The sequence below is a fragment of the Cariama cristata genome, unplaced genomic scaffold (assembly GCF_000690535.1).
Source record: "Cariama cristata isolate BGI_N322 unplaced genomic scaffold, ASM69053v1 scaffold8414, whole genome shotgun sequence".
NCBI lineage: Eukaryota > Metazoa > Chordata > Aves > Cariamiformes > Cariamidae > Cariama > Cariama cristata.
In genome coordinates this window covers 15855-42339 of record NW_009611219.1, presented here as the reverse complement: position 1 = coordinate 42339, position 26485 = coordinate 15855, and the positions used below count along the sequence as shown (strand labels likewise).

Genomic DNA, 26485 nt, shown 5'->3' with positions numbered 1-26485 from the left:
GGTGTTATTTGATGTGACCACGGCTTTGCCCTGGAAGAGCAGCGCATGTGCGCGAACGCCTCTCCGCAGCCCTTTTCAAAATGTTTGCGCAGGAACAGCCATAAAATGGGCTGTATTGACCCGAAGATGCAATCCAAGTCGTTTGAGTCTAGGCCTTATCTACATCATATTATCAGGACTGAGAGAGCACAGATGCACCCCGGGAAGGGAGGGGACTGCGTGCCCGAGAGGGAACGGTTTCGTCCCTTCTCTCCTGGCACGGGGAGGGGACTGCGGGCAGAGCTGGGTAATGATTTGTCATCGCGAGGGCCGGGGTGTCTCTCTTTGCGGAGGAAACCTTGGCTGTGATTGACAGCAAGGCTGTTTTTTGCCGCTTCCCTTGCTGTTGACAAGTAATAATGAAGCTTTGTCAGTCCATCATGGACATGGATATGCCAGATTATGTCGACTCCTTGGACTCCTCTTATACCATGCTGGAATTTGACAACCTTCGGGTGCTCCCCAGTAACACCGGTGAGATTTCTGTTCGTTTCCTCTTGAATAAGCTCCACTACCTTTGTTATAAAGCTGAACACCTAGGAAAGGCAGGTAGGAGTGTGGGGCGAAGGGTGGAAGGGGTAATATTTAAGCTGCTGACCTGCCAACGTCTGTTGCATCTGCTGTTATGTTTGGGCTGAAATGGGACCCCTTCCCTTGCTGGTCCTGTTTTGAGTTACTCTTTTCCTTGGTGGGCTGAACGTCGTGCCGTGAAGAGCCCATGAAGTACTGCAAATGTCGGTAGAGCTCTTCATGGCACACCATAGGTTTGTCCCCCCTGTATGACTTATGAAAGGAGTTATTACCAATATTTCTTCCTTAAAATGTACGTTTCGTTCCCATATGACTTAGATTCATATTTAATCCTTGGAAAAAAATGCCATCTCAAATGGCATTTATCTGTTATTCAGACAATACACCATGTGTCCAATTTAACTTGTTCCTAGGTACTTAGATTGAGAAGCAATAGCCAAATTGTTACTTCCCTTACACTCTTTTCTGCCTACCAAAATGGTCTAGAAGCCTTTAGAGCACACAAAGAACTTGGCTGTGAGGCGTCAGTGTTTATATGCAAAGACTTCCGCTTTGTTCACAGAAATAAAGCGTATTGCTTGATATTTAGGTTTTGAGTAGTCAAAAGTACTCTGACATAAAATGAACACTATTCTGTGAAATTAACTGTTCATTGTGTGAAAAACAAAGGACTTTTTTTTGATATGGCATGAAACCAATCATGTAACCGAATGAGATTCCAACGTTAGCAATGCCTTTGGAGAGTTTCGGCAGCATTTCATTTAATTTGTGAAGAAGCTTAGCGAAATTAAGATGGGATTTTCATGGTCTCACGTTTGCTTATTACTGTCTCACCAAAGGAAATCAGAGTTTCAGTAGAGCTATTATCTACAATACAAACCGATTAGACTTATTGTTGTGCGACATGGAGGGATGTCAGGAGACAAGTAAAGTTAAAAGGCCCAAAGAAATTCGAATTTAAAGTTAACTTCAAGAAAAGCTCTATCTGTCCCCAAATAAAGGATTTGCAATATATTTTTTTTGCCAGCTCCAGATAGACTGGATCTTATTCTTGCAGAAAGGTTTCCATCTGCCATCCTACTCCAGAAATGTTATTTAACACAGATGTTTCTCTTTGTCACATACTGCTGAGCAAAAAGATATTTTTTACTTTTTAGAGTGGTACAAATTTCCTCAAAATTCAACATAATTTTTCAAATCAGCTACTAAAACCTGTTCGGGGCTCTCTGTTGTTTCATGCAGTGGAACTGACAGGTTGAGGTTTTTTTCTGAAGTTTATCTTGATCAGTATTGTGTTATTTGTCTAGCTGTTAATAAGTAACTGGTTCTCTCAGGAACTAGCTGTTTTGAAATTAGCTTGTTTGTCTTGGGTAAGTGTCCTCTTCTACAGTTTGTGAAAATAACTTCAAAAAAGATCTGAAATGTCCATGAATGGAAATATATTGCTAACCAGCTGAGTTCAGTTCCCATAGGTGACTCGAAATAACAGTTCACACAGATACTCCGTAGTTTCAGAAATATTTTTAAAATTGTTAGAATCAAGAAATAATCTCATTTTAGGTATTCTAAAAAATATACTGGATTGTTTCAAGCTCTATCTTTCTCATTATGCAAGATTCATCTGTATTATTTCCCCTGCTAAATCTAATGGCAGTTTTGTTCTCTATAAACACGAACAGGAAGGGGTGCAATATATTTTTTAGTAGATTCAGGACTGTTTCTTACATTCCGAACAATTTCAAAAGTGAAAACTAGAATATTTTCAAATAAGATCACGCTTTCTTCAAACGAACTGTTTCCTTCCTTGGAATATTATTTCATTAAAATTTTGGGTTGATTAATGATGTGGAGCACTTCCAGTGCTAAACTTTCTACTTCAGGAAGCTGCTATCATTTTGAGATTTGCCTACATACGTATTTTGGATTTTCCACCTTTAAGTAACCCATAATTTGCCAAATATTTTGAGACTAATTCAAAATAAAGAATAGAATCCATTATGGGAGTGGAGAGGGAGTACAAAAAATTGTCTGTTTTAAATTGCAAGAATGGCAAAAGGAAATGAACAAAAATCAATGCTAATCCTGTCTTTCCTTTATAAAATATGTGTTGTAGCTGCAGAAATTTTCACATTCTGTACAAACTTGTTTCCTTTACCTTGGCTGGCATTACAAGCCATATTCTCACTTGGTTTTTATGTGCTGTTAATACCCATTTCCTCACGTTCTTGTCAGAGTTGTCATTTTGCTTAAAATATGAAGCATTATTGAAATATTGCACTAATTCTCTAGTCGCGCGTTGGTGAACACTTTCTCCCACGGTGGTGCTCGTTTTCCTGTCTCAGCACTCAAACACCACGCTGATCCATGGGATTTTGGCACAGGGCTGCCGAAACGCCTTTCCCAGCCCCGTTGCAGTGTCACCCAATTCAGACTATGAAAAAGCCATCAAAGATATTTAGACAGTGCCTGACCGTCTCTCCAGCCGTACGCGTGCTTGCAAGGAGCTCTGGCCTTTCTGGCTGCTCTCTTTGTCATTGTTATTGTAGGATTTGGAAACACTAACTCAAAGCTAAGTTTTATATCTCAAAAACTTCCCCTCTATTTGCTAAAAGCTGATGTAGAAAGAGGCTGACCTGCACGTGGCCAGGGTTTCTGTGCTAGCCCCCATCCAGCCCTACATTTGTATGCACAGGTTTCGCAATGCTGGCTTTGGCCACTAAATTTGACTGTGTGTGCATGTCCTAAACCTGCATTTATGATCTCTGTACATTCTAGCCCAGCACATGTAATTCGGGGATTTGTTAGCTGCAAATTATGTGCCCCAAGACTGGCTTAGATTTCTGGGTAGATAAAAGCAAAAGCCATTCTGGATAGAGTTGCAAGGCAATTCTCCTATACAATGTGCACCTAGAAGAGATGTAGCCATAACATAACTGAAAGGAAAAGCAGCAAAAAGGTCTGCAGCGGTCAGGTATCATGCGGAGCTCCAGCTCTGAATGGAAGCCAGATACCATTCCCCAGCAGCATCCTCACTGAGACCATCCTCATTGTCATTTCTTCTCACTGTAAAACTTGGCACCTTCACTTCAGACCTGGTTAGGTAATGACTTACATACAGAGGTAGTAGGTAACAAAAATTTGTATGCGTTTTCATTATGAGCTTGGTTGACCCCAAAGCTGGTGAAACCACTGGGATATTCTCTTCAGCATTAGGTAGTTCCCAATCTGCACGCTGGTTATGTATAAGTAGCAAAAGATGGTTGAAACTTCAGAGTTTCTACCAGTGAATGTCTAGGACAGTCCTAGTGAGGAGTCTGACCACAACCATGGGTCTTCAGCTCAGCCTGGGACCCATGCAAGGTCAAATTATGGTCTCTTCTTAGAAAACGTCATCAGTTGCGTCTCTCCAGGAGAAATTTCAGAGGCACTGTGGCAAAGCTTAGGAACTGTTCTGTTATACCATGGTGATGAGCATCTATAACCAATACGCTTCTCAGAGCACCTCTCTCCAGGGTGGTGAGGACAGTTGTGAGCTTGTTTCAGATGTCGTGAGCCAGCTGGACTCTGACCAGATCCATCCTAGCAGCCCTCGAGCCCATCTCAGTGTGGCACTGAGCTCCAGGTAGCAACCCCTCTAGAGAGGCACAACATGTTAAATGAAGCTCTGAGCAGGTTATGGCCTTGTGTCAGGCAGGGCTGAAGTAAAGGTCTACAGTCTTCAGCTGATTTCACAGACAGGCGACCATGCTGGCAGGGATCCTGGCTTTCCTCAGTCTTTCCTGGCAGTGATCAATCCAGGGAAAACCCAGACTTTCCCCAAATACTGGGTAGGTCTGAAAGCCACATTGAAACAGTCTTCTAATACACATGATATCAGTTGCGCGTTTGCTCTTCTCTGAGCTAATTTTCATTCAGAACTCATCATTAGTTGGTGACGGGATTTTGTAATTAAAATTTATCATCGTAATTAACATGTGCATACTGGCTTGGGGCTTTCCTTTTCTTTACTTTTTAAATAAATTTCTGTTCATGTTCAACCAAGCTAAAAAGGACACATGGCCACCTAACAGGGACTGAACTTTTAGCTATGTATCTGCCCTAACATAGAGCCACCCAACTCAGCTGCAGCCCATGGGCTTTTCCATGTTTTCATGGGGACAAGTGAGGGCAAAATTTGGTTTGCTGACTTCCATGGGCCCTCACATGCTCAGTGCTGATGTTCCTTCCTCCAGCCATGCTTGGTTTAAGGCCAGATTATTAATATCTTCCTTATATCAGCCAGTAGCTCCTCACATGTCCTACTGACATAAGGGGAAAAAGTCTTCTCTGGTGAGTAAATGCTTTCCAGTATCAGGAACATTTTGCAATCTGGACTCAGCTGAAGGATGACAGGTCCATTGGAGACCCAAACTGTATGACCTTGACTTGATTCCTCTGAAGTCAGTAGAGAAAGCACGAGTGGAGTGAAGAGAAAATTGGCCTTACATTTATTTTTGTTGTGCAATTTTTTAAATGGAATCCAGCATTTGTTTATGGTCATATGCTCCTTCAAAAAAATAAATGGAGCAACAGATGCATGAATGTTTAGCAGCGCAGTGACCCTTGAAGGAATATTCTAGTACAGTTCATTTAATACTGAGTTATCAAGCAAAATACAATGAAAAATCATTCTAAAAAAACTAAAAATCAATCTAAATTACCATTAAGCACCTCTGACGCAGACAATGTTCCCAAAGGACCCAAGTGCCACTTTGTGACAAATGTCAGAGTTAGGAGCATCTTAAATGGATTTTACTAACAGGTAAATCTCAGTTCCTGTCATTATGACCTAAAAATTATTTTGATGCTGTCATTCTTTCTTGTTATGTTGCTCCCATCTTGCTACAACCTACTTATTTATTCGTCCGTGCGTTAGAAGGTGAAATAGAGATCCAAAAGGTTTTTTGATGGGGTGAAAGGGAGTCTGACCTTTGCATTTATGAAGTCTTAGCTAAAAATGTCTTAGTCTTAGCTAAATAAAACTTCCCTTTTTTTGAAAAACTAAAGTTTTATTGGGGTTTTTTTTTTGGCTTTTCATTACGATTTTCATTGCATGGCAAATATTTTCACTATAAATTTTTGATCTGTAGTCATATACAAAAATAGCGTTCTCTCTCTCTCTGTATATATACATGTTGTGTGTGGATTACCCAAAGCTATTTTTATGCATTATGCATCAGAAAATCTTCTCAACTGTCCAGATCAGATGGCAATTCCTCCCCTTGAAGTAATTTTCTCTAAGATATGTCATCGCTCAATAAACAGCCGCTGAGCTTTTCTCATCACCGCCCATCTCTTCTGGAAGGCACGATGCATCTTGTCCCAGAGACTGTGCTGAGGTCACTGTAGCACGAGATCGGCTCCCCTGGAGCAAAGAACATGCTCCCAGAGGTGCGATAAATTCATAAAACTGTCCTGCAGTGAGTGCCCAGGTCAGGACAGACTCCACAAACATTCCTTCTCTCGGCGAGATGTAAACACTGTCATCTGCGTCTTCTCAAGTGTCTCCTCTTTTTTTTTTTTTTTTTCCCCCTTCCCCAAGCTGTGCCTCAAATGAGGAGGATTAAGAGGGCAGCGAGTCTGGTGGTTAAGGCCAAGGGAGAAGTTTAAAGGGGAGTTGTCAGCAGTGTACACACACAGCCCGGGCCAGGCAGGGGCAGAGCTATTCCTGCCCCAAATGAGTGGGTGCAAACAGAGGACATTCATACGACCTAATTTTAGGTCCCTAATTTAGGTCAATCTTCCTACATCCCTCTATTGCTTTGCAGTGGAAAGCAAAGAGCCTCTTCAGAGGGCAGCTCAGAGCAGGAACCAGACTTAGGAGAACTAAAGCAACTTCTGTAGGAGCTGTCATCTCTGTCTTCCAGCGGCAGAGGAGCTCTCAAGAGCAGCCTTTTATCTCCAACACCTCTGTCTTGTGCATGAAGTAGTTCATCCTTCCTGCCTCTGCTGTCTCTTCTGTTTTCTATTTATTCAAGTTAATGATGTGCTTTCCATTGTCTTCTGCGGTCGCCAGCTTTGACCCATGTTCTCCAGGTGTCTAACTGAGGAGGTGGCTCCCCATCCCTCAAAAGCATATATCTGACATCCAGGTAAGGTTTTCTCTGCATCTGTCAAGAAGAATAGTGGTAATTGTTAGATTCTCATGAACATGTTGGGTTATGCAGCTTGAAACCTCTCCGTTCACTGAAGCAAACACCAATGCCAGAAGAAAAATAACTGAGTTACTCTCAGCTGAGGTTGAGAAGAACATGACGATCCATCTGGAGGCTTTACTAGCAACACAAACTACGTGTGCACACGTGTGTGGGGCTTGCTCGGTGCATGCTTTGCTTGAGAAAAGCAACTTGCTGTCAGCTGATTCTGGTTTCCATCAGAGAGGTCTAATGGTCCCTGTTCTCTGTCCACAGAGGCCATCACAGCCGAATCGGCAAACACCAACCTGCTCACCAACGGCATCGGCTCCCTGTGCTCCATCTGCGGGGACCGGGCAACCGGCAAACACTACGGGGCATCCAGCTGCGATGGCTGCAAAGGCTTCTTCAGGAGGAGCGTCCGCAAGAACCACGTCTATTCCTGCAGGTACCTGTCCTTTCTGCAATAAATGAAGACAATTTACTGACACTGTAAATAATTTGGGGTGGAGATCAGGTTGTACAATGGGGCCCCCATCCCAAATGCCAAATTACCATGCCATGAATGCTAACAGTAATAACTGCAGTTTAGTTTATAGCTGGAGGACAGGGAGCCAAGGAGTAAAACTAAGTCCTATCTCATCTTGGACCCTGACACCTTTTGTGGCACCGAGCAATCCATTTGGTGAGTTCACCGTCACTGCTTTCCCCATGGTGTAAATCAAGGGAGACTTATAGACCTGAGGTTTGACTGGTGTGTACAATACGTAAGTACAGATTCTGGGTGTGGAGTGACACCATGACCTCGTCACAGCCCAGCAAGGGAAAGCCAAGGTGGCAAAGGACCAAAGCTCCAGAGATTTCATCTCAAATGTAGTCTTTCTTGATTTTCCCACTAAAAAGCAACAAGTATCCAAGAGCCTGTCACCTCCAAAGTCTCCACCTCCCCCAGAGCTTCTCCATTTTTATTCTGAAATACGTTAAACTATGTACGCTGACACATCACTGATGATTTTACAATCATCCTGAGAAGCGAGCATGGACCAGCGATGATTCATGTCCGCTTTGTCAGACAGGTATACGTCTGAGAGAAATTTTTTACCAGCAGGAGGCTATAAATTATAACTCAGCTATCTTGGTTGACCTTAGAAAAATGGTGTTTATTTTAGCACAGGAGGAAGGGGAAAAAAAGCCCTGAATACACTCAAGCCCTTCATCTCTAATTAAAACCTGGAAGTATTGTTTCTGTTCCAGAGCTCTTCCCCCTTTAAGGGCGTTCTGAATTTTTGCAACGTGAGTCACTGTGTTTGTTCAAAATGCTCCTGGGGTCCTTATCACTCCAGGACACACCAACCATGAAAGACACCTGGGGTGACAGCAGTGTCCACCCGCACAGTGTCCATCCCAGGAATCGTGGGATCCCTGCAGGACACGGCAACAGCTACTACTGCTTTCTTTGAAATTCCAGTTATCAGTCTCCTGGGAGCGGAGTTGTTGCCCCTCCCCAGGAATCCATGAATCTCTGTGATATTTGGCAGCTCAGGGACGATCCTCAGCAAATGGCAAATGCTCGCTTGTCTGCAAATCCTTATTTGGTGAGCCGCGCTGTACTTAGCCGAGCTTGGAGCTCTGTTGTTTATCGCAGACGTAAATTCCTTGGAAAGTCTTTGGGCCTTTGTACCTTTGGCTTTCTACCAGTCTGGGAAAGTGCCTCAGCTTTTACAACCTGATGATGGCCCCAGAGCAACCCACGTCGTCTTCTCTCTGCGTGGCAAATTCCTCTTCCACCGCTTCACCCACCGTGGCCAGAGCTGCCAAATCTACGTGGGCCACGCCTTGAACAGCACATAGATTCCTAAATCCCCTGGTGAAATGAATAGGAATTAGGAGGCCATCTACCTCAAAACTAGGCTGCAGACACAAAAGGTCTTGTGGTCCGTAATGTCATTATGCTACGCAAAGTGGGACAGTGTTAACAGGGATCAAACGAGCCCCGACGCTGATAACACTCAATAACGGTCTGAAAGTGGGAGATGGAGTTCGTAGACCAGTACAATTTGAGTCACAGTCGCGCTTTCACAGCCAAAATCATCGCAGTCCTCGCAGGGTGGGTGGTCTGAAATCGCTGCGCTCCCAGCTGGCAGGAACGGCGGTGGGGAAGATGAGGAACTGGGCCAAGCCAACAGTGATTCAATCCGTTTCTTGCAAACCTTTGGCTCTTCTCTAGGTCCATGCAGTGCGTAGCTCAGTGAGGGCTGGGACTGTATTTGGGGCTGCTTGGGGTGAGCGGATTGCAGATGCCAAGCTGGTTGCTCCGTGTTTTATTTCCCATCTCCTCCCAGGTTCAGCCGACAATGTGTGATAGACAAAGACAAGAGGAACCAGTGCAGGTACTGCAGGCTGAAAAAATGCTTCAGAGCAGGCATGAAGAAAGAAGGTAGGTGCTAAGAGACATTTCACAATTGCCTGCTTCTGACTCTGGCCCTACTCCCACTGCAGAGCATGGTGGAGAGCAGCGGCAGCCCTGGCCTGCAGAGGTGATGCTTGCATGTCACAGTGAGAGATTTCTTGTTATTGCAGCTGAAAGTCCCATTTCGCATCTTATCAGACGGGAATTTCAATGAGAGTCTTGTGACACTGTTCACCCATCCTGGGAGGCTGGTCCTTTTTTTATACTGCTAAAGGGATGGGCTTCCTCAGGGTTTATTTGGTCTCTAAGTGCTTCACAACAGCAATTATCTTTCGACATACCTGCTAGTGCGACTCCTAATCCCAGCCATCCTCAATCTCATAAATGCCGACCGCTGACTACTGCAGAGTAGCGTTTGGCGGTTGACTTGGCTGATGCTCATGTAGCTTGGTGCAACCCTTGGGCAAGGCACAGCCTGAAGACGATGCTTTGGGCTGCGGGAGCTGCTCCTCTGTGGCACAGGGTACACAGGCAGAGCTTCCAGAGGCAGCTGGCTCCTGTGTCGCCCAAGCTGGGACCCGAATCAGGGTCAAACCCTTGGGTAGTGCTGTCCTCGTGTTGGCTATAGCACGACTACAGAGCCACTGTTAGCACAAGTACTGAAGGGCCAATCTAATATTGGTTGATACCTTTTGTTGCACTTCATATTGGCTGTATTAAGAGGGAGTTGGAGTGTTGTAGAGCATTTGGGTACCAGTGGCTACCAGGAAGTGCCCTTCCAACACACTAAAGGAAATACGAGGTGTTACAGTGCCTAATGCTAAGCGAGAGAAAAAACACTTCTGTGAACCTATGCCTTACCTCCCTACAGCCATCTTCCCTGGGAAAGTTTGGGATCTATCATAGCACGTCTGGTCTCTGCTCGTTCAGTGTTTGCGTAGTGGGAGAGCACGGATGATACTATTTTACTTACTCCAAGCTTTCTAGGCAGAGACTGTGTTTGTACATTGAGTGCTTAGCAAAGTGGGGTCCCAATCCACAAGAGATGGTACATCCCCTTGATGTGCAGGTAGTTGACTGATGGTTTCAACACTCTTCACACTTCATTTGTGCTGTTTTCCAACCCACTGTCAGCTAAAGGATGAGGGAACTAGAAAAGAACTTGAGAGTTTCTTTCCATGCCACCGAGTTAAACACACCTTACCCAAGGGGTGAAATCATGGTCCCACTGAAACCAAGGGGAAATTTGTCACTGATTTCTGGTAATTCATAAGATTTTACTGGTGATGAAAAAATCTTTCCAACCTTCTGACCATATGTTTTCCTGGAGAACAAGGGTGTCTTGCAATTTGGCATAGGTCATGGATGTAGCAAAAATGCCTGCTAGTTTAATTTAGGAGAAATGGAGTAAATAGGGCAGATGGAAAAAAAAAAAAAATCCCTCGAAGTAATAAAGACCAAACTGGAGTATATCTGGTCAGTTCTAGGTGGAAATGGAGCCAATTGCCTGCGCAGCAAGCTCCACAGCTTGGAAAGGCTGAAATCTGGTTATCAGCTCCATTCTTTGAGCTGAAGCATGATTTTTATTTGGTTTATGGTAAAGGTTATAAAACCTTGGCTCATGCCTTCATTATTGATTGCAGCCCGATGGAAGATGACTCATTTCAAGTTCTACATAGTCACATTCTTTGAAACTTTTTTACGAGTGCACATTCAGGTTGTGTGCTCTCAAACTGCTTCTGTGTTTGGTAAGGAAGATTTTAAAGCACCTTGAGCAACTGCTTTGCAGAAATGAGCTTAGCTGACCAGAGCTATATCCAAAGCATGTGTGCAGGACTGTGAAAGAAATCTTCTTGCACAATTGTGTGCACAAAAAGAACACCGTTATTTGCTTTAGGGTGGTTCTAGATTAATATTAAACAGTATTGCGAAGCATTAGGGAAAAAGAGATTGCGGTAGAGCAGTATGAGGACTATACAAATCTTTGTGCGTAATTTTTTGTTGGCGTGCACCGATTCACGTTGGGAGACCACGGCCGTGACATCCACACTCAGTGTATCCCTTTGTCCCAGCACTAGCGTGCAAGAGTTTGACACTCTCTTTCTGTGGCACACCACTTTTCAGCCAGCCCATATAATAGCAATCAGTCTTTCCAGGGTGTGGTAGTAGCATTGTTTATTCACAGCAGAGGGGAAGAAGCTGGAAACGATCCTTTTCCCAGCCTGTCTGTGACAATACACCTGGGGTGGGGTTAGCAGGGTTGTGTCACCCTCGCACACTCCCCACTGCCAGCATCCAACTGACCCAGTGCTGGATGTCTGTGTGTGTGTGTGTGTGCAATGTTGGAAAACTTGCTGTTCCCCAGCAAAACTAACCGATCAACTGGAATTTTGGATCCAGAGTGATTTTTTTTTTTTCCAGTCTTCCTGTGTTGTAAGACATGATGTGACACATTTGGATCTTTCTTTTTCTCTTTTTTTCCATTTGGAAACAATTCTAGTGGATAAGAAATTGCAAGGAGCTATGTTATCTAGCCTGGTAGAAGGGAAATTTCTGCCTAAAGAAAAAGCCGTATCATGCAAATACCCGAGCTAGCTTTAACGTGGGTGTCTATAGGGGCAACAGTGCCAGTGTGGGGCTGGGGGTCTCGGCGCGGGCTGGTCCGGGGAGCACAGTGCAGTCAGGCTATGGGTTAACTATGGGCTTGGGGTAGCTGGGCAGGGGTTGATGAGAAAAGCATCAGCAGGGTCCTTTAGATTGTCTTCTTTGTACACTTTGATTTTGATCCTGGGTTCGGAAAGGACCAGGACTGCCCCACACATGAGCCCTACGCCTCCAGGCTTGTGCCTTGAGATGGGATCCAGGTCCCATCGGCGCCAGGGAGAGCACGAAAGGGCCAAAACTTGAGTCTTAGGGAAGGTCCAGATCCTAGATTCCCTAGAAATTAGCTCATTCAGAAACACTCCTGTCCCAATTACATTTTTGGTATCAATACTTCATTTTAATAACTACAAGTAAACAATCATTAAAGTTGCAACGAGGGGAGAGGAAAAGGCTTGCTTGAACTCAACCCCCTTCTTGTCTCCTGAAACATCACTATGATCAGGATTTAAGATTTTTACAGGAGATTCACTCTTTTATTCTTGTTTTGTGGTTAAGTCTGGGACTGTACCGCAGGGTGCTCTGGGTGTTTCAGGGTTTTCTGGCTGTTCTCTCTGATTTTCGCTCTTTGCACAGGAGGAGGTTCGATTTATATTGTTTTGCACAATGCTACCGGACAGGTTTTTGGTCATCATCAGTGGATAAGGAGTGCACCAGATACTTAAACCCCCAAAGAAAACAGTAGGATACTATTTTTAGTTTCTTACTGAGATCGTATTTAACCTTGAAAAAAGGGTGTGATTTTTCAAGTGATCCAGGTCATCCACTCACATGGAGTTGAGTGTCTGAAAACCCGAAAGCCTTTTGAAATGCCAGCACTGCACTGCCAAGATTCAGTTTACTGGTGAAAATAAGAGGGGTTAATATTTAACCTCTCATCCCCTTTAAAGTAATTTATGAATGTACATTAACTCCTTTAGTTTTATGCAGAAGTAAAAAGACTTATTGTATCACTTACTGCCACAACACAGTGGGAGGATTTGAGGCTATTTTTTATTTATTTTTGTTCAATTGGACAGGTTTATAGGACAGTTTTATTAGTGTTTCACAGCACCTCTATCATGTTTCATACCTTTTGTTTGCATAGCTCTTCTGCCAGCTTTCAGGAGGCTGAGACTGCAGTTTACTGCAAAGATGGATGGAAAAGTTAAAGGATCTTCCCCACTTTGTGATAGTCATAAATCAGGCCAGAAGCCCATGAAATGATTAAATGTAGATGTATCATTGGGATTTATTTGCAAATAAAATATACCGCACTGACAAAATCAGAGGTAGCTTGGGGGAAAAAAAATTATTTGTGTATATAAATTAATCAGGCAGCAGAAGGGGTAAATCTGTTGGAGACAGAAACAACGTGAGCACTGGTGAATGCCGGCACCGTGCTAGGGCACTCGCACCTCCCTCCTCATCTTTATACCATTTATTAATACATTTCCAACTCCGTCAGTGTTAAATGAGGATTTTTTTAGTGGAATAATAATGGAAACAGTAACTCCGAGGTAGGTAGGGCTTTAACCTTTGCAGTTACTATGGAAAGTTACTGGTTTACTGCTGTCTCCTTCCAATCAATGCCTGCGCCTGTATTTATTGGACTCCCTGGAGGTTCCTCATCACAGGCTCTGTACCTACGTGGCAAGGCAGCAAGGACAAAATGTTTGGGAAACACGGGTTTGTTGCAATCCCACAAACACACCGTTGTTTGCTCAAGAGCCGCCATGCGTGCTCCGCAGCCTACCCGGCTGCCGGCATCCTTGATGTGCTCATGGCAAAAGGGCCCAGGCTTGCTCTGAATGACAAAACCCCTCCAACGGCTCCCCTGCATCAGATGGAGAATGTGTTTGTTTTCCTGTCCACTTCCCATAGGCAGGACACACCGTAGCCGTGGACAATTCCCTGGAGGGACACGTGGGCACCGTCTCACCCTCTCTCCCTTTTCCCCGGGGAAAGCCCGGGTCGGGGCCACGGCATCCCCAACCGTCAGCATGGTGGGGGCTTGCTCCCGCCGAAGTCCCCTCGTGCAGGGCTGCAGTGGCCCTTCCTTGTGATTATTTACTTTGGGAACTGAGGTGCTGTGCAGAGGGCAGGATTTGAGGGAAAAAACAGGCAAACAAAGCTTTTGCCAAGCAGATACTGGAAATACCAGTCCCTGGGAGACAGTGGGATCCAGCGCTGGGATTTTAGTCCTTCCTGCAAGTTGGCTGAGTTTTACCGTCTGCAAAGAGAAGAAGATCACGTCTGAGCCCGAGGGCCCTCAGCGCCAGCACACCCCTCGAGCACTGCCGGTGCCTCACCATGGGCGACCTATCTCTTCCCTTTTACAAGCACAATAAATATAGCAATATAATTACCACACAGTAATAGATTGATTTTGTGGCAGGTAAAACATTAACTCCTTTTTGCATCTGATTCCATCACATCTTGGGTACTTTCAGCAATAACATCCAAATCACCTTGAGAAAGTCAGTCTGTACCATCCACTTACACTTGAAGACTGAGCTTATCAGAGCATGAGGGAAGCACTGAAATATGTGCCATAAAAGGAACCGGGAGAAAAAACAGGCTGAGGCTTCTTAAAGGAGTCTGTCGTTGGAGACGAGGACCAGACCTGCCTGGGTTTGTAAGACTTGCGTAAAATAAGATGTGTAAATTGGTTGGAAAGGAAAAAAATTGTACCTTTTCTTCTAGGTGGGCAAAAAAATCACCATCACCCCCAGAGAGCTACGTGGGGGAGCATCTAATGTGAAATGAGGCATAGGAGGTCAGGTGGGGACTTTCCAAGGATGTCAGTGATGACATGGATTCGGGTGGGCTTGCTTCTACCCAACGCTGTATGCTGCTGCTCGTTTTTCTGTTGTACCAAAAAAAGCCATGAAGGGTTAATCTATTCTGAAGATTAATGATAGATTATGGTTCCTATAACCAGCTTCACCTTCAGACTGGTGGAGACCCCTGGCTGAACAGCCTTTTCCATCACCCCCCAATGCATCGGGTAACGTATGCTGCTGTCTAAGATAGGTTAACAGAGCAAGGGCTGTAGTTGGTTTTTTCTCTAAATTGATGACTAATTGCCTCTATATAGTATCCATAGCCTGAACAGGCTCCAGTGATATGTATGTGCGTTGCTTCTTTCCCAAATCGATGTACCCATCCAGCCCCTTGCAGCCCTTCAGGCAAGGTTGGCTCCGAGGTGCAGAATGGCTTTGGTGGTTGGAGCCCAGCACGCCCAGCTCAGCAGCGAACGGGTCCCGACTGTCAGCAAGGCTGAACTCCAAATCCTGGAAAATAAATACTACACTCCTGCCGATAACGGGAGATAATGATTTTTTGTCACTGTTGCTTGCTTTCTGCCCTTTCACTTGTTGACCCCTCATCAGAGGCTGGTTAGGATAACAGAGCAGTGGTGGGACCTGAGCTGACAAAAAAACCTTCCCACCTTCCCACCCGGTGTGTGAAATGGTGCCCACGTCTCCTCCTGAGCATGAATTCAGAGAAACGTGCCCCGTACAAAGAGTGGTGCTTGCTCTAAAGCAAGGCCCAGCAGCGAGGTAAAGTCTCGAAAGAGCGATGGTGAAATGGTTTTGCTGACTCTGCAAAAAAATCATTGCTGGAAAAATCTTCTCCAGTGGCCACTTTTGAGATAAACCCGCACTGTTTCACATCCAAGGGGTTAAAGCGCGAAGGGAGTCCTGCTTTGACAGCTATGTCTGAGTCATTCCTCCTAAATAAAACCAAAAGAAGCCTGGAATTGCTGTATGAAGGAGGAGGGATGCGTTGCATTATCACCACATGCTAAATCTTCCCGCTCCCTCAGCTTTAAGAACCTGACAATTGCCTTTCCGAGCTGTACGTAGCCAAGACGTATGAGCTGTCAGGAAAATGCTGAGTCTGCATTCAGGCTCCTTCCTCCAGCCCCATGTGGGCTTGCTCGCTGCTGGACAGAGGCGGTAGGGCTTGGGGGAGAAACTAACACTGAAAAGAAGGTTGGACTAAGTCTAAATTCTGCTTTTTTTTCTCTGCTGCTCTTTTACTTGATAGCTGCAGTGAAGGCGAGTCAGTTCTTGGAGCCTGTGTTGCAAAAATAAGCTGTTGAAGTGCAATAAATCCCTGATGTTCAACACGCAGGGTTGACGTAGCATGGGGCTAGATGTGGCTTGTGCTTCAGAGAAAAGGATGGTTTAAAGGGTGGAATGGACCTCAAAAAAAAAAACATCAGTGGTTTTTTTTCTAGTTCACCATGGCATGGCCATATGTTTCTGTTTGCAAAAAGCCCAGGGCTGATCTTCACTCTGCTGTGGTCACTATAGTGTGTCCAGGGTGAGTTGTACCACTGTTACTAACAGTTCAGGACACTGGGCTGATTTGCAGCAGTGATTTACACAGGGTGCCAGCAGAGCTGGAGACAAACCCTGCCTCAGTTTGCTCTCTCAGCTGTGTGCCGCCACTGCCGTCAGAGTCACGGTCTCGTTGGTATCAGCAGCGTGGTGGACAAGGCTGAGGGAACAGTTTTAAGGGGGAATCAGTGAATTTAAGCTTCCTTTCTTTGGAGCTTCCTTAAATGAGTTGACTCCTCCTGCTCCCTGTAGGTGGTGGAGATGTCCCCTGAGTACCACCACCCGTGATGCCTCAGGGGCAGGGGACACTTCAAGGCTGCTTTGAGGTGATTTTTTCAGTGCTGCTATAAGATAAGATGCAACCTCAAGAGCATCCTGCTGTACTGGGAGCTCAGGAGAGGAGTCCTCAGTGCCGACGTGGCAAAAAGGGTATCAGAGACCAGGACTCCAGCAGTGTGGCCGCACTGCCAAGTGAAAAGGGTTGACATCAAATCCCCAGACTCCTCCTGAGCTGCATCAAACCCAGTGGGACCATCTAACCTCCTGCTCTGACTGCCAAATGGCCTTATCTCCCTCTGTTGCTCCTGTGCTTGGTCTTCCCCCCTCTCTGGTGGCCTTTTCCCCTTCCCCAGGGCCTATTTAACCTTATTCCAGCATCCAGCAAGAGCGGAGGGTCTTGTAGGCACTAAAGCCCCATCCACTCCTGTTTGGGGACCACCAGTAACAGGAGCCATCGGTTGTGTGGGCAGTTTCTTGCTAACACAACCACTGTTCGCTCTGATTTCAGCCGTGCAGAACGAGCGCGACAGGATCAGCATTCGCAGGAGCAGCTACGAGGACAACGGTGCTCTCTCCATCAACGTGCTCACTCAGGCCGAGGCCATGGCGCAGCAGGTATGAAATGCGGGGACAGCGCTCCGAACGAGTGCGGGGCCTTCAGCTATTCCATATGGGGTTATGAATTCACTAAACCAGCTGGGGCTGGATCTTTTTCCTGCCCTGGGATGGCTCTTGTGCAAAGTCACAGGGAAGAAAATGCATCAGAGAGATCCAAAAGCAGACAGGAGAAGTCCTTGGTGCATTATCAAGACACTTGTCCTGCAAGGAGCAGATGCCGCCTTTGGCATGTGAGATGCAAAGCTGAAATTCCAAGGGCTGAAGGATGTTGCAGACCCTGATTCTCCTCTGCCCCCAGCCTAAATTGTTGCTGCACCCCTAAAAACTCATTGCATTTCATGCAGAAGTTTATGCCTCCTTTGCTGCACACTCTGTGCTGCTTAGAACATAACATTCTCATCATGGTCAATTATATCTTTTCTTGTGACTTCTTTACCAGGGCAACAATTTTTGGGGAGGAAAATAAAGCTAATAAAATCATTGGGCTTCAACTAACACTGATAATTTTCTTGTTTCATGTTCCACAATGAATTTTTCCCCGTGCATCCTTTAAATTCTTATGCAAACATCCTTTATCCACTGAAATATACGGCCCAGATGTTGCATATTACACGCAGCAATGCATCCACTTCCTTTTCCAAAATTATTATGTTTTAACCCTCTCCCTGCCCCGCAGCTCTTTAGAGATTGGAAGGGGTGGGTTTTGTCCCAGACAGCAACTCGGGGGAGAAAGGCTGGATGCGTTTCATGCATTTGGCTGGCTTAAGTGATTGATGGGAAGCTGAGCCCCAGTGCTGCTGGCTACTGCTAGGAATGGGAATATTAATTAGATTTTGTCCTGAGCCAGCCTGGAGGCAGAGGAGGGAGGCGTGTCTGTTGGGACCGAGCACCACCTCGTGGAGGCTTCACCGTGGGCTGTACATCGGTCAGCATACACTGCCGACCAAATAAGTGTGCAACCACAACGGCAAATGTCTTCTCAATGACCTGATGAGGTTAATGTCTGTGAAGGCTCCTCATGTTATCAATGAATCGTTGCTATAAGTTGCACCAGGGGAAGTTCAAGTTGGATACTAGGAAGAACTTCTTCACTGTAAGAGTCGTTAGGCACTGGAACGGGCTCCCCAGGGAGGTGGTGGAGTCACCATCCCTGGAGGTGTTCAAAAAACGTTTAGATGTGGCGCTTCGAGACATGGTTTAGTGGGTTTAGTGGGCATGGTGGCATCAGGTATACGGTTGGACTTGATGATCTTTGAGGTCTCTTCCACCCATAATGATTCTATGACTCTATGGAGGATGGCAAACCAGCACTGATCTGGTCTCAATGCAACCGGGTTGTTTCTCTCTCAGTATTCATCGCTGAGTCCGGCGCACAGCACGGACATTGCTATGAAGAAGGTTGCAACCATCAATGATGTGTGTGAATCCATGAAACAGCAGCTTCTGGTGCTGGTTGAATGGGCAAAATACATCCCGGCATTTTGTGAGCTCCCACTCGATGACCAGGTAAAATGTAAATGCCTCTTCCCTGCAAACCTACCGCCTTCGATAGGAATTCCCAGCCATACATTTCAACAGGAGAATTTGACATTAACATATAGATCACCCTATGCAGAGCAATAAGTTAGCAGGAGAGAAAGCATAATAAAAGACAGGGGTTCAATTAAAAATAAGTCGAGTGGCCAAAGTCCCCCAAAATATAATAGAGTTGGTCACTCCAGTCTGTACAAGGACCCAGTCAAAAAAGACTCCTCTTCCCTTCACTAGTACCGGATAGTTGAATAAAAAAGCCATTTATTTCCTAAGAATTCAAACTACTTAAGCCCCTCTTTGCTCTTTCAGTTGAAAACAACATTTTATTTAGTTTGCCATGAATGAAGCACTTCTGAAATGTAAAGATATACTCATCATTTCTAGCTCTTTATAGTACTTTATCCATAGATCTGACATATCTAAGCAAACACCACATTTGGTTTAATCTACACAGCGACAGCTCACCATTCTCTTATCTGCTTTTCAAATATAATATTATTTCTTTCTTCTGTGCCATCTCCAGGTTGCCTTGCTCAGAGCTCACGCAGGGGAACACCTGCTCCTCGGGGTAGCCAAGAGGTCCATACCATACACCGATTTTCTGTTATTAGGTAAAGTAGTGAAATACACTCCTGCTTTTATAATTCACACACCGAAGTCACGGCCAAGTGTCCTGCCTGCCTGAAATCCTCTCTGCGCTCCTGGGCACGGTCTGCACATCGGGCTTGAGACTAAGTGCTTGAGAAGGTCTCTGGAGAAGCGTAAAAAGGAGCAGGCAAATTCACTGAGACTTTCACAACTGTCCCCTTACTGCTTTGAAATTGTGGAGGAGAAAACCCCCAATATTTAAACGGCATCTCAAACTGCGTTGCCTTGTTTTTGTAACTGAAATTGCCAGGACACAGGCAATGAGGTATTTGGGTATCGTTGCTTAAAAACTTAGCAGAAAGGTCTATTAAAATTATAGTGCAAATAGGTATTTCCTTTTCATGTAGCTCTCTGCCCCCAAAAACACAGGTGGGATTATTCTTAGAAAGAGGAGAACACTGACCTTGAAAGCCACACATTAAAGAGAAGAGGGAGGGAGAACTTTGTTCAAAAAAAAATGCACCAAAAATAAAGATGCAACACCACTCGCAAACAGATGCTAGGTATAACAGAGGGTAAAGCAGAGCAGAACGTGGAGCAGGTTTTGCGTACAGTGTGGGTGCACCAACACGTGCAAGTAAGATAATTAAGGACCAAAGAATGAGATCCACGGCTTGCTTCTCAATTGTGAATCTGAGTATGAAGCGTCACACTGGAAATCTGCTCCACATGGGCACTGGGACTATCTGGCAACATGCCTTGGGGTAACTTCTGGATGAGACCGTGTTCACAGAAATTCAGCTGACGGTGAATTTCTCTCATCTCCCCAGGGAATGACTTCATCATCCCAATGCACTGCCCAGAACTGGAAATCGCTCGTGTGGCCACCAGAATCTTGGACGAGTTGGTGAAGCCCTTGCGGGACATCCAGATCGATGACAATGAGTACGCTTGCCTTAAAGCCATCATCTTCTTTGATCCAGGTAAGCTTCCTTCCTGATTGCCACGCATGGGGCTTGGAAAGGAGTTGAGGGCTCTCCAATAACCAGGAAAACCCCTTGGCAGCAGCTCTACATTTCACCCTGCCTCTGCTGTAATGAGCAATTCTTAGCAGTGCAGCAAGGACATGTTCGAAGTGACCTATTCCTGAACACTTTACGATTTAGCAACTATTAACTCCAACCAGAATGATGTGCAAGACTCTGCAGACCCTAGAGGAGTTTTGCTGCTTCTGTAGCTTGGCTTCAGAAAAGCCCATCACTCTGAAATGAGAGAGAGGACTATTAAGGACATATATGCCTATATTGAATTATGCATAAGTGAAGTGAGCTGACTGAGCAGCAGTGCGGAGCATCCATCAGAGTTCAGAAAGCAGCATTAAAAACCACAGGGAGCTGAACTGTTCAGAGTACCCAGAAATATCAAGGGTGTCTGTTAATGGAACTTGCCGGCAGTCAGTACTGACCGAGGGCAGGGCTGAGCCGCACCAGATGGAGAACAGGGAAACAAACAGAGGCAAACAAAAGCTTGTTTTGAACTTTTGCTGTATTCTCATTCCACAAACACAGGGGGTTCTGTCTCAGCCCAGGTTCCCCCCAAACACTGCTGTTTCTACATGCCTACAGCACACACACAACCTCCTCTCGGTACAAGACTTGAGTCCCTTTAGTGTCTATTGCCCTGAAGCTTGCAGAAGAGATGGGGGAATAATCCCAAGTCCTGAACAATGCCCTTTTGTCTTTAGCATCTATTAGCATGGAGAAATTAGAGTATCTTCCATTAGTTTTTTTTTTTGCTGTGTTCACTGATTTGAAATCAAGATACAGGAGTTTTACAAACATCATGAACTTTGGCTCGCCAAAGAGCCTGCTGTAAACCCGAGTAAGGGTGGTATTATCAAATTGAGCTTGACAAATTACCTTCTCAGCTGATCAGTATCTCAGTGAAGTTTTAGATCATTGCAACAGTGAGGCGCTGTGATTTCACCTAAAAGGAAAAAGTGCAAAGCTCTACAGAAGTGGAATTCATTCACGCTAACAAGTAGGCATGTCCACAGAGTTACATGTTGACGTACAATAATTTGTTAACCACTTCATCTAATCTCTGGGCACAATGATCCCTAAAATGTGATGCTTGTGGATTCTGTGTAGACAGTGAAGGAAATGGTCCAGTGAGCCAGAAATCTCACTTTTAGATAGCAGGAGAGGCAGGAGTGGGAAGCTGTAAATCCCAGCGCTTCACCCTACCCAGAGTGCACATTTACTCGCTTAGGCAAAACTGGACCTGTGGTCCATGAAAAACAGATTGACCACCGGTCAAAGACAGGAAACGAAGACAAGCATCTGATGCTGCAGCGGGTGTAATTACAACACATAGGCAATAAACCTGCATGGATTTAGTGGCAGTAGTTGGGGCTTAAAGCTTTCAGGGGAAAATTCCAGGCCATTTCCTTGGAAGGACAAATATGATTCAACTTCTAAATCCTTCCTCTTCACTAATGGCAGTAGCCAGACATATCCATCTGAAGCAAGCTCTTTATTTTCTTACTGTTTCCCTATTCTATGTGAGATATGAAATAGTGACAGCCCAATGCTGATCTGTCAGATAAACTCGAAGACTCTGACACATAATTGTCAGAGGATCACTGGCATCTCATCCTTTTCCCTCTACAGAGCCTGATTAACAGGGTAATGCTTTGTGGTTACACAGACCAGCAATTAACTTCTTTTTTTTTCCACTCCCAGACTGTAAAGGCCTGAGCGAGCCTGGGAAGGTGAAGAACATGCGCTTCCAGGTCCAAGTCAACCTAGAAGACTACATCAACGATCGCCAGTACGACTCCCGAGGCCGGTTCAGTGACATCCTCCTCCTGCTGCCCCCGCTGCAGAGCATCACCTGGCAGATGATAGAGCAAGTCCAGTTCGTGAAGCTCTTTGGTGTGGCCAGGATCGACAGCTTGCTGCAGGAGATGCTGCTGGGAGGTACAAACCCTGCTGAGAAAGGACAGCTGAGTTGTTTTATTTCAAAGCCATTACAGGGATTCATGTCTGGCTTTGTGTCCTTCTCTGGAGGATGTATGGTAGAGAGAATTTGGTCTTGGGAGGAGGGAAGTGAAGGCTGAGGTTGAATTGTAGCTTGATTCTTCTCAATCCAGTCCACTCCTCAAGTCATTTCTTTCCAGTCTATCTCTGAAAATCTGAGCCAGGATCAGTTTTATAGAAATGGGTACACTCTGTGGTGCTTCACACCAGTGGGGCACTTGACTTTTAGGCACCCTACCAAACTGATGCAGTTTGCAAGAAGACAATACATTTTTTGCTAGCAATATGCAAAAGTTATAGCTATATGGGAAACCCTGATAAGAGCAGTAATTGGGACACACACAGAGACAGATGAACAGTGCAGCTGGATATTAGCTGGAACCCCAGCCATCCCGGGAGATTGTCCCCAGACAGTGAGAAGGCTAAGAGGAAAGAGGGCAGTTGGAGTGGGAAGGAAGCAAAGATGAGCCAGGACATTAACCCCCACCCACAGAGGTCTTCCACATTCTGTGAAAATAAAAGAGATTTGGCCTAGACCATCTGGCTTCTCGGCAACTATGTAAAGAATGATGTCTTTTCCCACTTCCACTGCAGGAACCACCATCGATCTCCAGTACCAGTCAGGACCTCCCAACCTCAACCTGGAACCGCTGCCAGGACATGTCCTCCCAAGCAACATGAGCTCTGTGATTCACACCGCTCCAGACCGTACGTGTCCATTTTTACACTATTATTGTCGGCACAATGAAGGGACTGGATAGGAGAAGCAGTTAAGAAAAAGACCTTTAAGTTTATTTAAGTGTTTAAGCATTACACTTGAATCAGAGTTCACAGCCCCCCTTGCTGACTCCTTTACATGCCTCCTAAGAGAAGTTGTATTTTCACATGACATGATCCAGAGGGATTTTGAGATGCTACTAAACATCACAAGATTTGAAAAAAGAAATCAAGATTGGTGACAATGTGTTTCTATGAACGTGGGCAGCACTGGGAAATACCACAAGGCAGCACACACAGTTATTAGTGGCAAGAGTTTCCCTATGTAAGGCGTCTTGGTTACTGTCAAACTGAACACAAAATAATCTGAATACAGACTGTCTTCAACCACTCCGGGCACTGCTGCTAGGCAATGGCTGTTAGTTAAGGCATTTATCCACTGGAGTAGCAAACGGACCATGCTATTAAGAAAAAAAAAAAAAAAAAGTAGAACATAAGTTGCAATTTAACGACCGCTGCCATGTAATCACAATGTCTTGCACACACAGTCTCCTTCTGCCGGTTACAATCATATACCTCTTGTAGCACATTTCGCTATTTCTCAGCTATATAAATGTTGGCATCATATATTTTAGCTTGCCTTTTTGTTTGGTTTCTTTTTTTTTAAGCCACCTTAGAGCAAGGGAGATTAGAGAGATGCTGGGTTCTGTAAACGAAGTATAGTGGCCAGCAGGTTGAGCTCTCCTCTGACGAGGAGTGGAAGGATTGGAAAGCAGTTGGGAGCATTTCCCAGGGGTAAAATACTAAGAAGAGTTGGTACGTGCCTATCAGTCCACCCTGTGCCTCATCACAAACTGGGAAGGAAGCGTGTGCTGGCTCATGCCAGAATTTGGGATGGATGCCCCTGCCTCATCCCCCAAGCTCCTGTTCCTTGGTTCATAGGATAGTTTGCCGATTTTATTTGGGCACCGCTCTATTAAACAGCATCCATGTCCATGTTAATTCTGTTTCTTTTCTCTCCCACAGCCTCTCCTGAAACATCCCTTTCATCTCCTTCTACAAGCACAGGCAGTGAAGACTATAAACTAGGCTCTAGCGCAGGACCCAACGCCGTAGCGCAGCTTTTGCCTCAGACAGTGATACCCAAGCAGGAGATTTTATAGGGAGAGGTGGAAGGAGAAGCTGGGAGCAATGTGGAAACCATGCTGAAAGTGAAACGGGCCCTTTCTCTTTGCAGAGGCAAAGCACAGCAACCCCCTGCCTGTAGCTGGATCTGTTGGTCACACTCTTCCCCGACCGTGAGTCAAGCACCAGGTACCAGACCGCAGCAGGAGCCTCCCCACAGGTCTTCCCACCACCATCACCCTCATTTCACAAGTCATCGGGGTTAATGCTCTTTTCGGTATGACCACGACTGTTAACTCTTCGGAGCAGGGATTCTTATTGCATTTATCGTCACCCAGCTTGGTGTGATCACAACCCTTTTAAAGCCTTCGGCCACTATCTTTGTAAAACCAAATGCCTTACAGAGCTCCTGGTAATTGTTAATGACTACAGCGTGTCTTGAATTCTCAGTATGAAAAGGTCTATTCCCATCAAAAATTTAATTACACTCCCATTTCTCCTGCTGCATGTTAAGCTTTAGGAAGAATACCTTCATAACCCTCAGCAGGCCAACACTTTCTTGTTCCAGAGATGTGCCTTGTTCCACACAGACCAGCTAACATTCAATGCTGGTCAGTTATTATTTGTGATCAGGAACGTCAACATTTTGTTATTTTCTGTAATTTCCAGTATATCTAGAGTCCAGTTGTGAGTCATGTAGTGCATCCTCTACTTTGTGTGCACATCTAATGCACCTCCAAGACAGAAGTAAGGATCTCTGCATCAGATCGTGGCTGCTGGGTCTGGTAAAACCCACAACTGCCAGGAAGCTCAAGAAGCTGACTTACCAAATCACCGCTTTGTTTCTTCTGCAAACTTTTACTGCAAACATATTTGGAAGAACCAACAGCTGTGACTACAATGCCAAAGAAAAGCTTTTCCCAGCATACAGATACGATTTTGCTGTAGTACTATATGTCTTCGTAATGTCTGCAACTTAAACTTCAAAGCTCTAAACGAGCCAAAAAAGGAAGAGGCAGGTCTCCTATGAGCCATTTATTACAAAAAATGTTTGTGTTTGTTTAAAACATAAGGTGCTTCTGCACTTAATGTAAAATTTAATCAGTGGTAGGTGACCAACTATTAACCATGCCACAACTACTTAAAATAAGCCAAATAAATGACTATACAATCTCAAATGTTCTTTAAGTGCAGCTGTTGTGTTACGGCGTTTATTTGAAGGAATTGGGCTTTATTAGAAAGCAGATTGTCAGATTTCTACAAAACCTACGCTCATCTGTATAAAAGTCCAACGACCTCCGTCAGACAGCTCTTGAGGCAGCAGGAGCGGCCCTACTGAGTTGGACACAATGGAGAATTCTTAGTTCTGCACATTGTGCAAATCCGTCAACCCACGTGCATCCCTGTTTGTGGCAGAAATGAGACGACGGCGCCCAGCCGTGGCTCTGTGAAGCTCGTGTCACTAACGCTCGTGCAGCACTTTGAGCTCCTCAGACGGAGGACGCTATGGAAATGCAAACTTACTGATTGAAAGAGAAGTCGGGAAGAGCATCTGAACTTCCATCAACAGGGGAATGCTTTGTATTTCATTCATTGGGGAGATATTTGAGAGTTGCCATTCTACAGCCCAAGGGAGATCTGAAAAACCACTGAAGACTGGGTTGAATTTCACCTAGGATCACAATGTTTTATTTTTCTACTGTCTATGATGAATTTGATCTGACCTTATATGCTGATAACTTTGATTTGAAGCAGCCATATCTGGAAACCAGGTTCCACTGCAAGCATTTCTGCTGCATGCCAGATGCAAATGTACTTGGCTAACATTGCTTCCGGTTCCTCCATCACGCAGATTACATTATTTTTCTAGAAATTAAATGTACATTTATACTCATTAATGGTAAGAAAATAAATCTATGGGGGAAATAAATTCCATATTCTCATATTTCATATGGACAGTTTGCCTTTTTTCTTTAATTCAAAACCAAGTTTTCAAGTTTCTTTACTGATTTCTCCAATGGAAATACCTTTGGGATTTTTGACCTTAGGGATTTATTTTTCATAAAAGGAATCACCTATGGCTGCAAAGTCCAGCTTTCACTTAAGACTGATGTAATTAATAATCTAAGATATTATCTCATAGAAGAAAATAAAATTGCCCAGGAATAAGTAGGTATCAGATTCAGTCTCCAGCGTTCAGCTAGTCTGGTGAAGGTTTACAGCAAGAATAATCTACGGTCTCACAAGGGACCTGTATTAAGGGCCAGAAGAGATTCACAGCAAAAATCTTTCTGGCTTCCCTATGTCAAACCCCACTCTAAATTAAACCAATATTTAACTACAATGCCCTCATTTAAAAATACTTTAGTTGTCTGGAAAGATACCAGCTGCTGTGTCAGAACACTATGAATTGTGCATCTCGGGTAATAAAGCCTCATC

At 44.9% G+C, this 26485-nt stretch overlaps 1 protein-coding gene across 1 annotated transcript; it reads left to right on the top strand.

The window, feature by feature from the left end:
* The first annotated feature begins 344 nt into the window (after positions 1-344).
* Positions 345-24500, top strand: LOC104160093 (hepatocyte nuclear factor 4-beta-like). Its single transcript, XM_009698153.1, has 10 exons — positions 345-513; positions 6987-7191; positions 9086-9180; positions 16933-17039; positions 18393-18548; positions 19099-19186; positions 19994-20146; positions 21908-22144; positions 22799-22912; positions 23948-24500. The coding sequence occupies exons 1-10, from the start codon at positions 399-401 to the stop codon at positions 24082-24084; spliced, it is 1407 nt and encodes a 468-aa protein (XP_009696455.1). The 5' UTR covers positions 345-398; the 3' UTR covers positions 24085-24500.
* The last annotated feature ends 1985 nt before the right edge of the window (positions 24501-26485 follow it).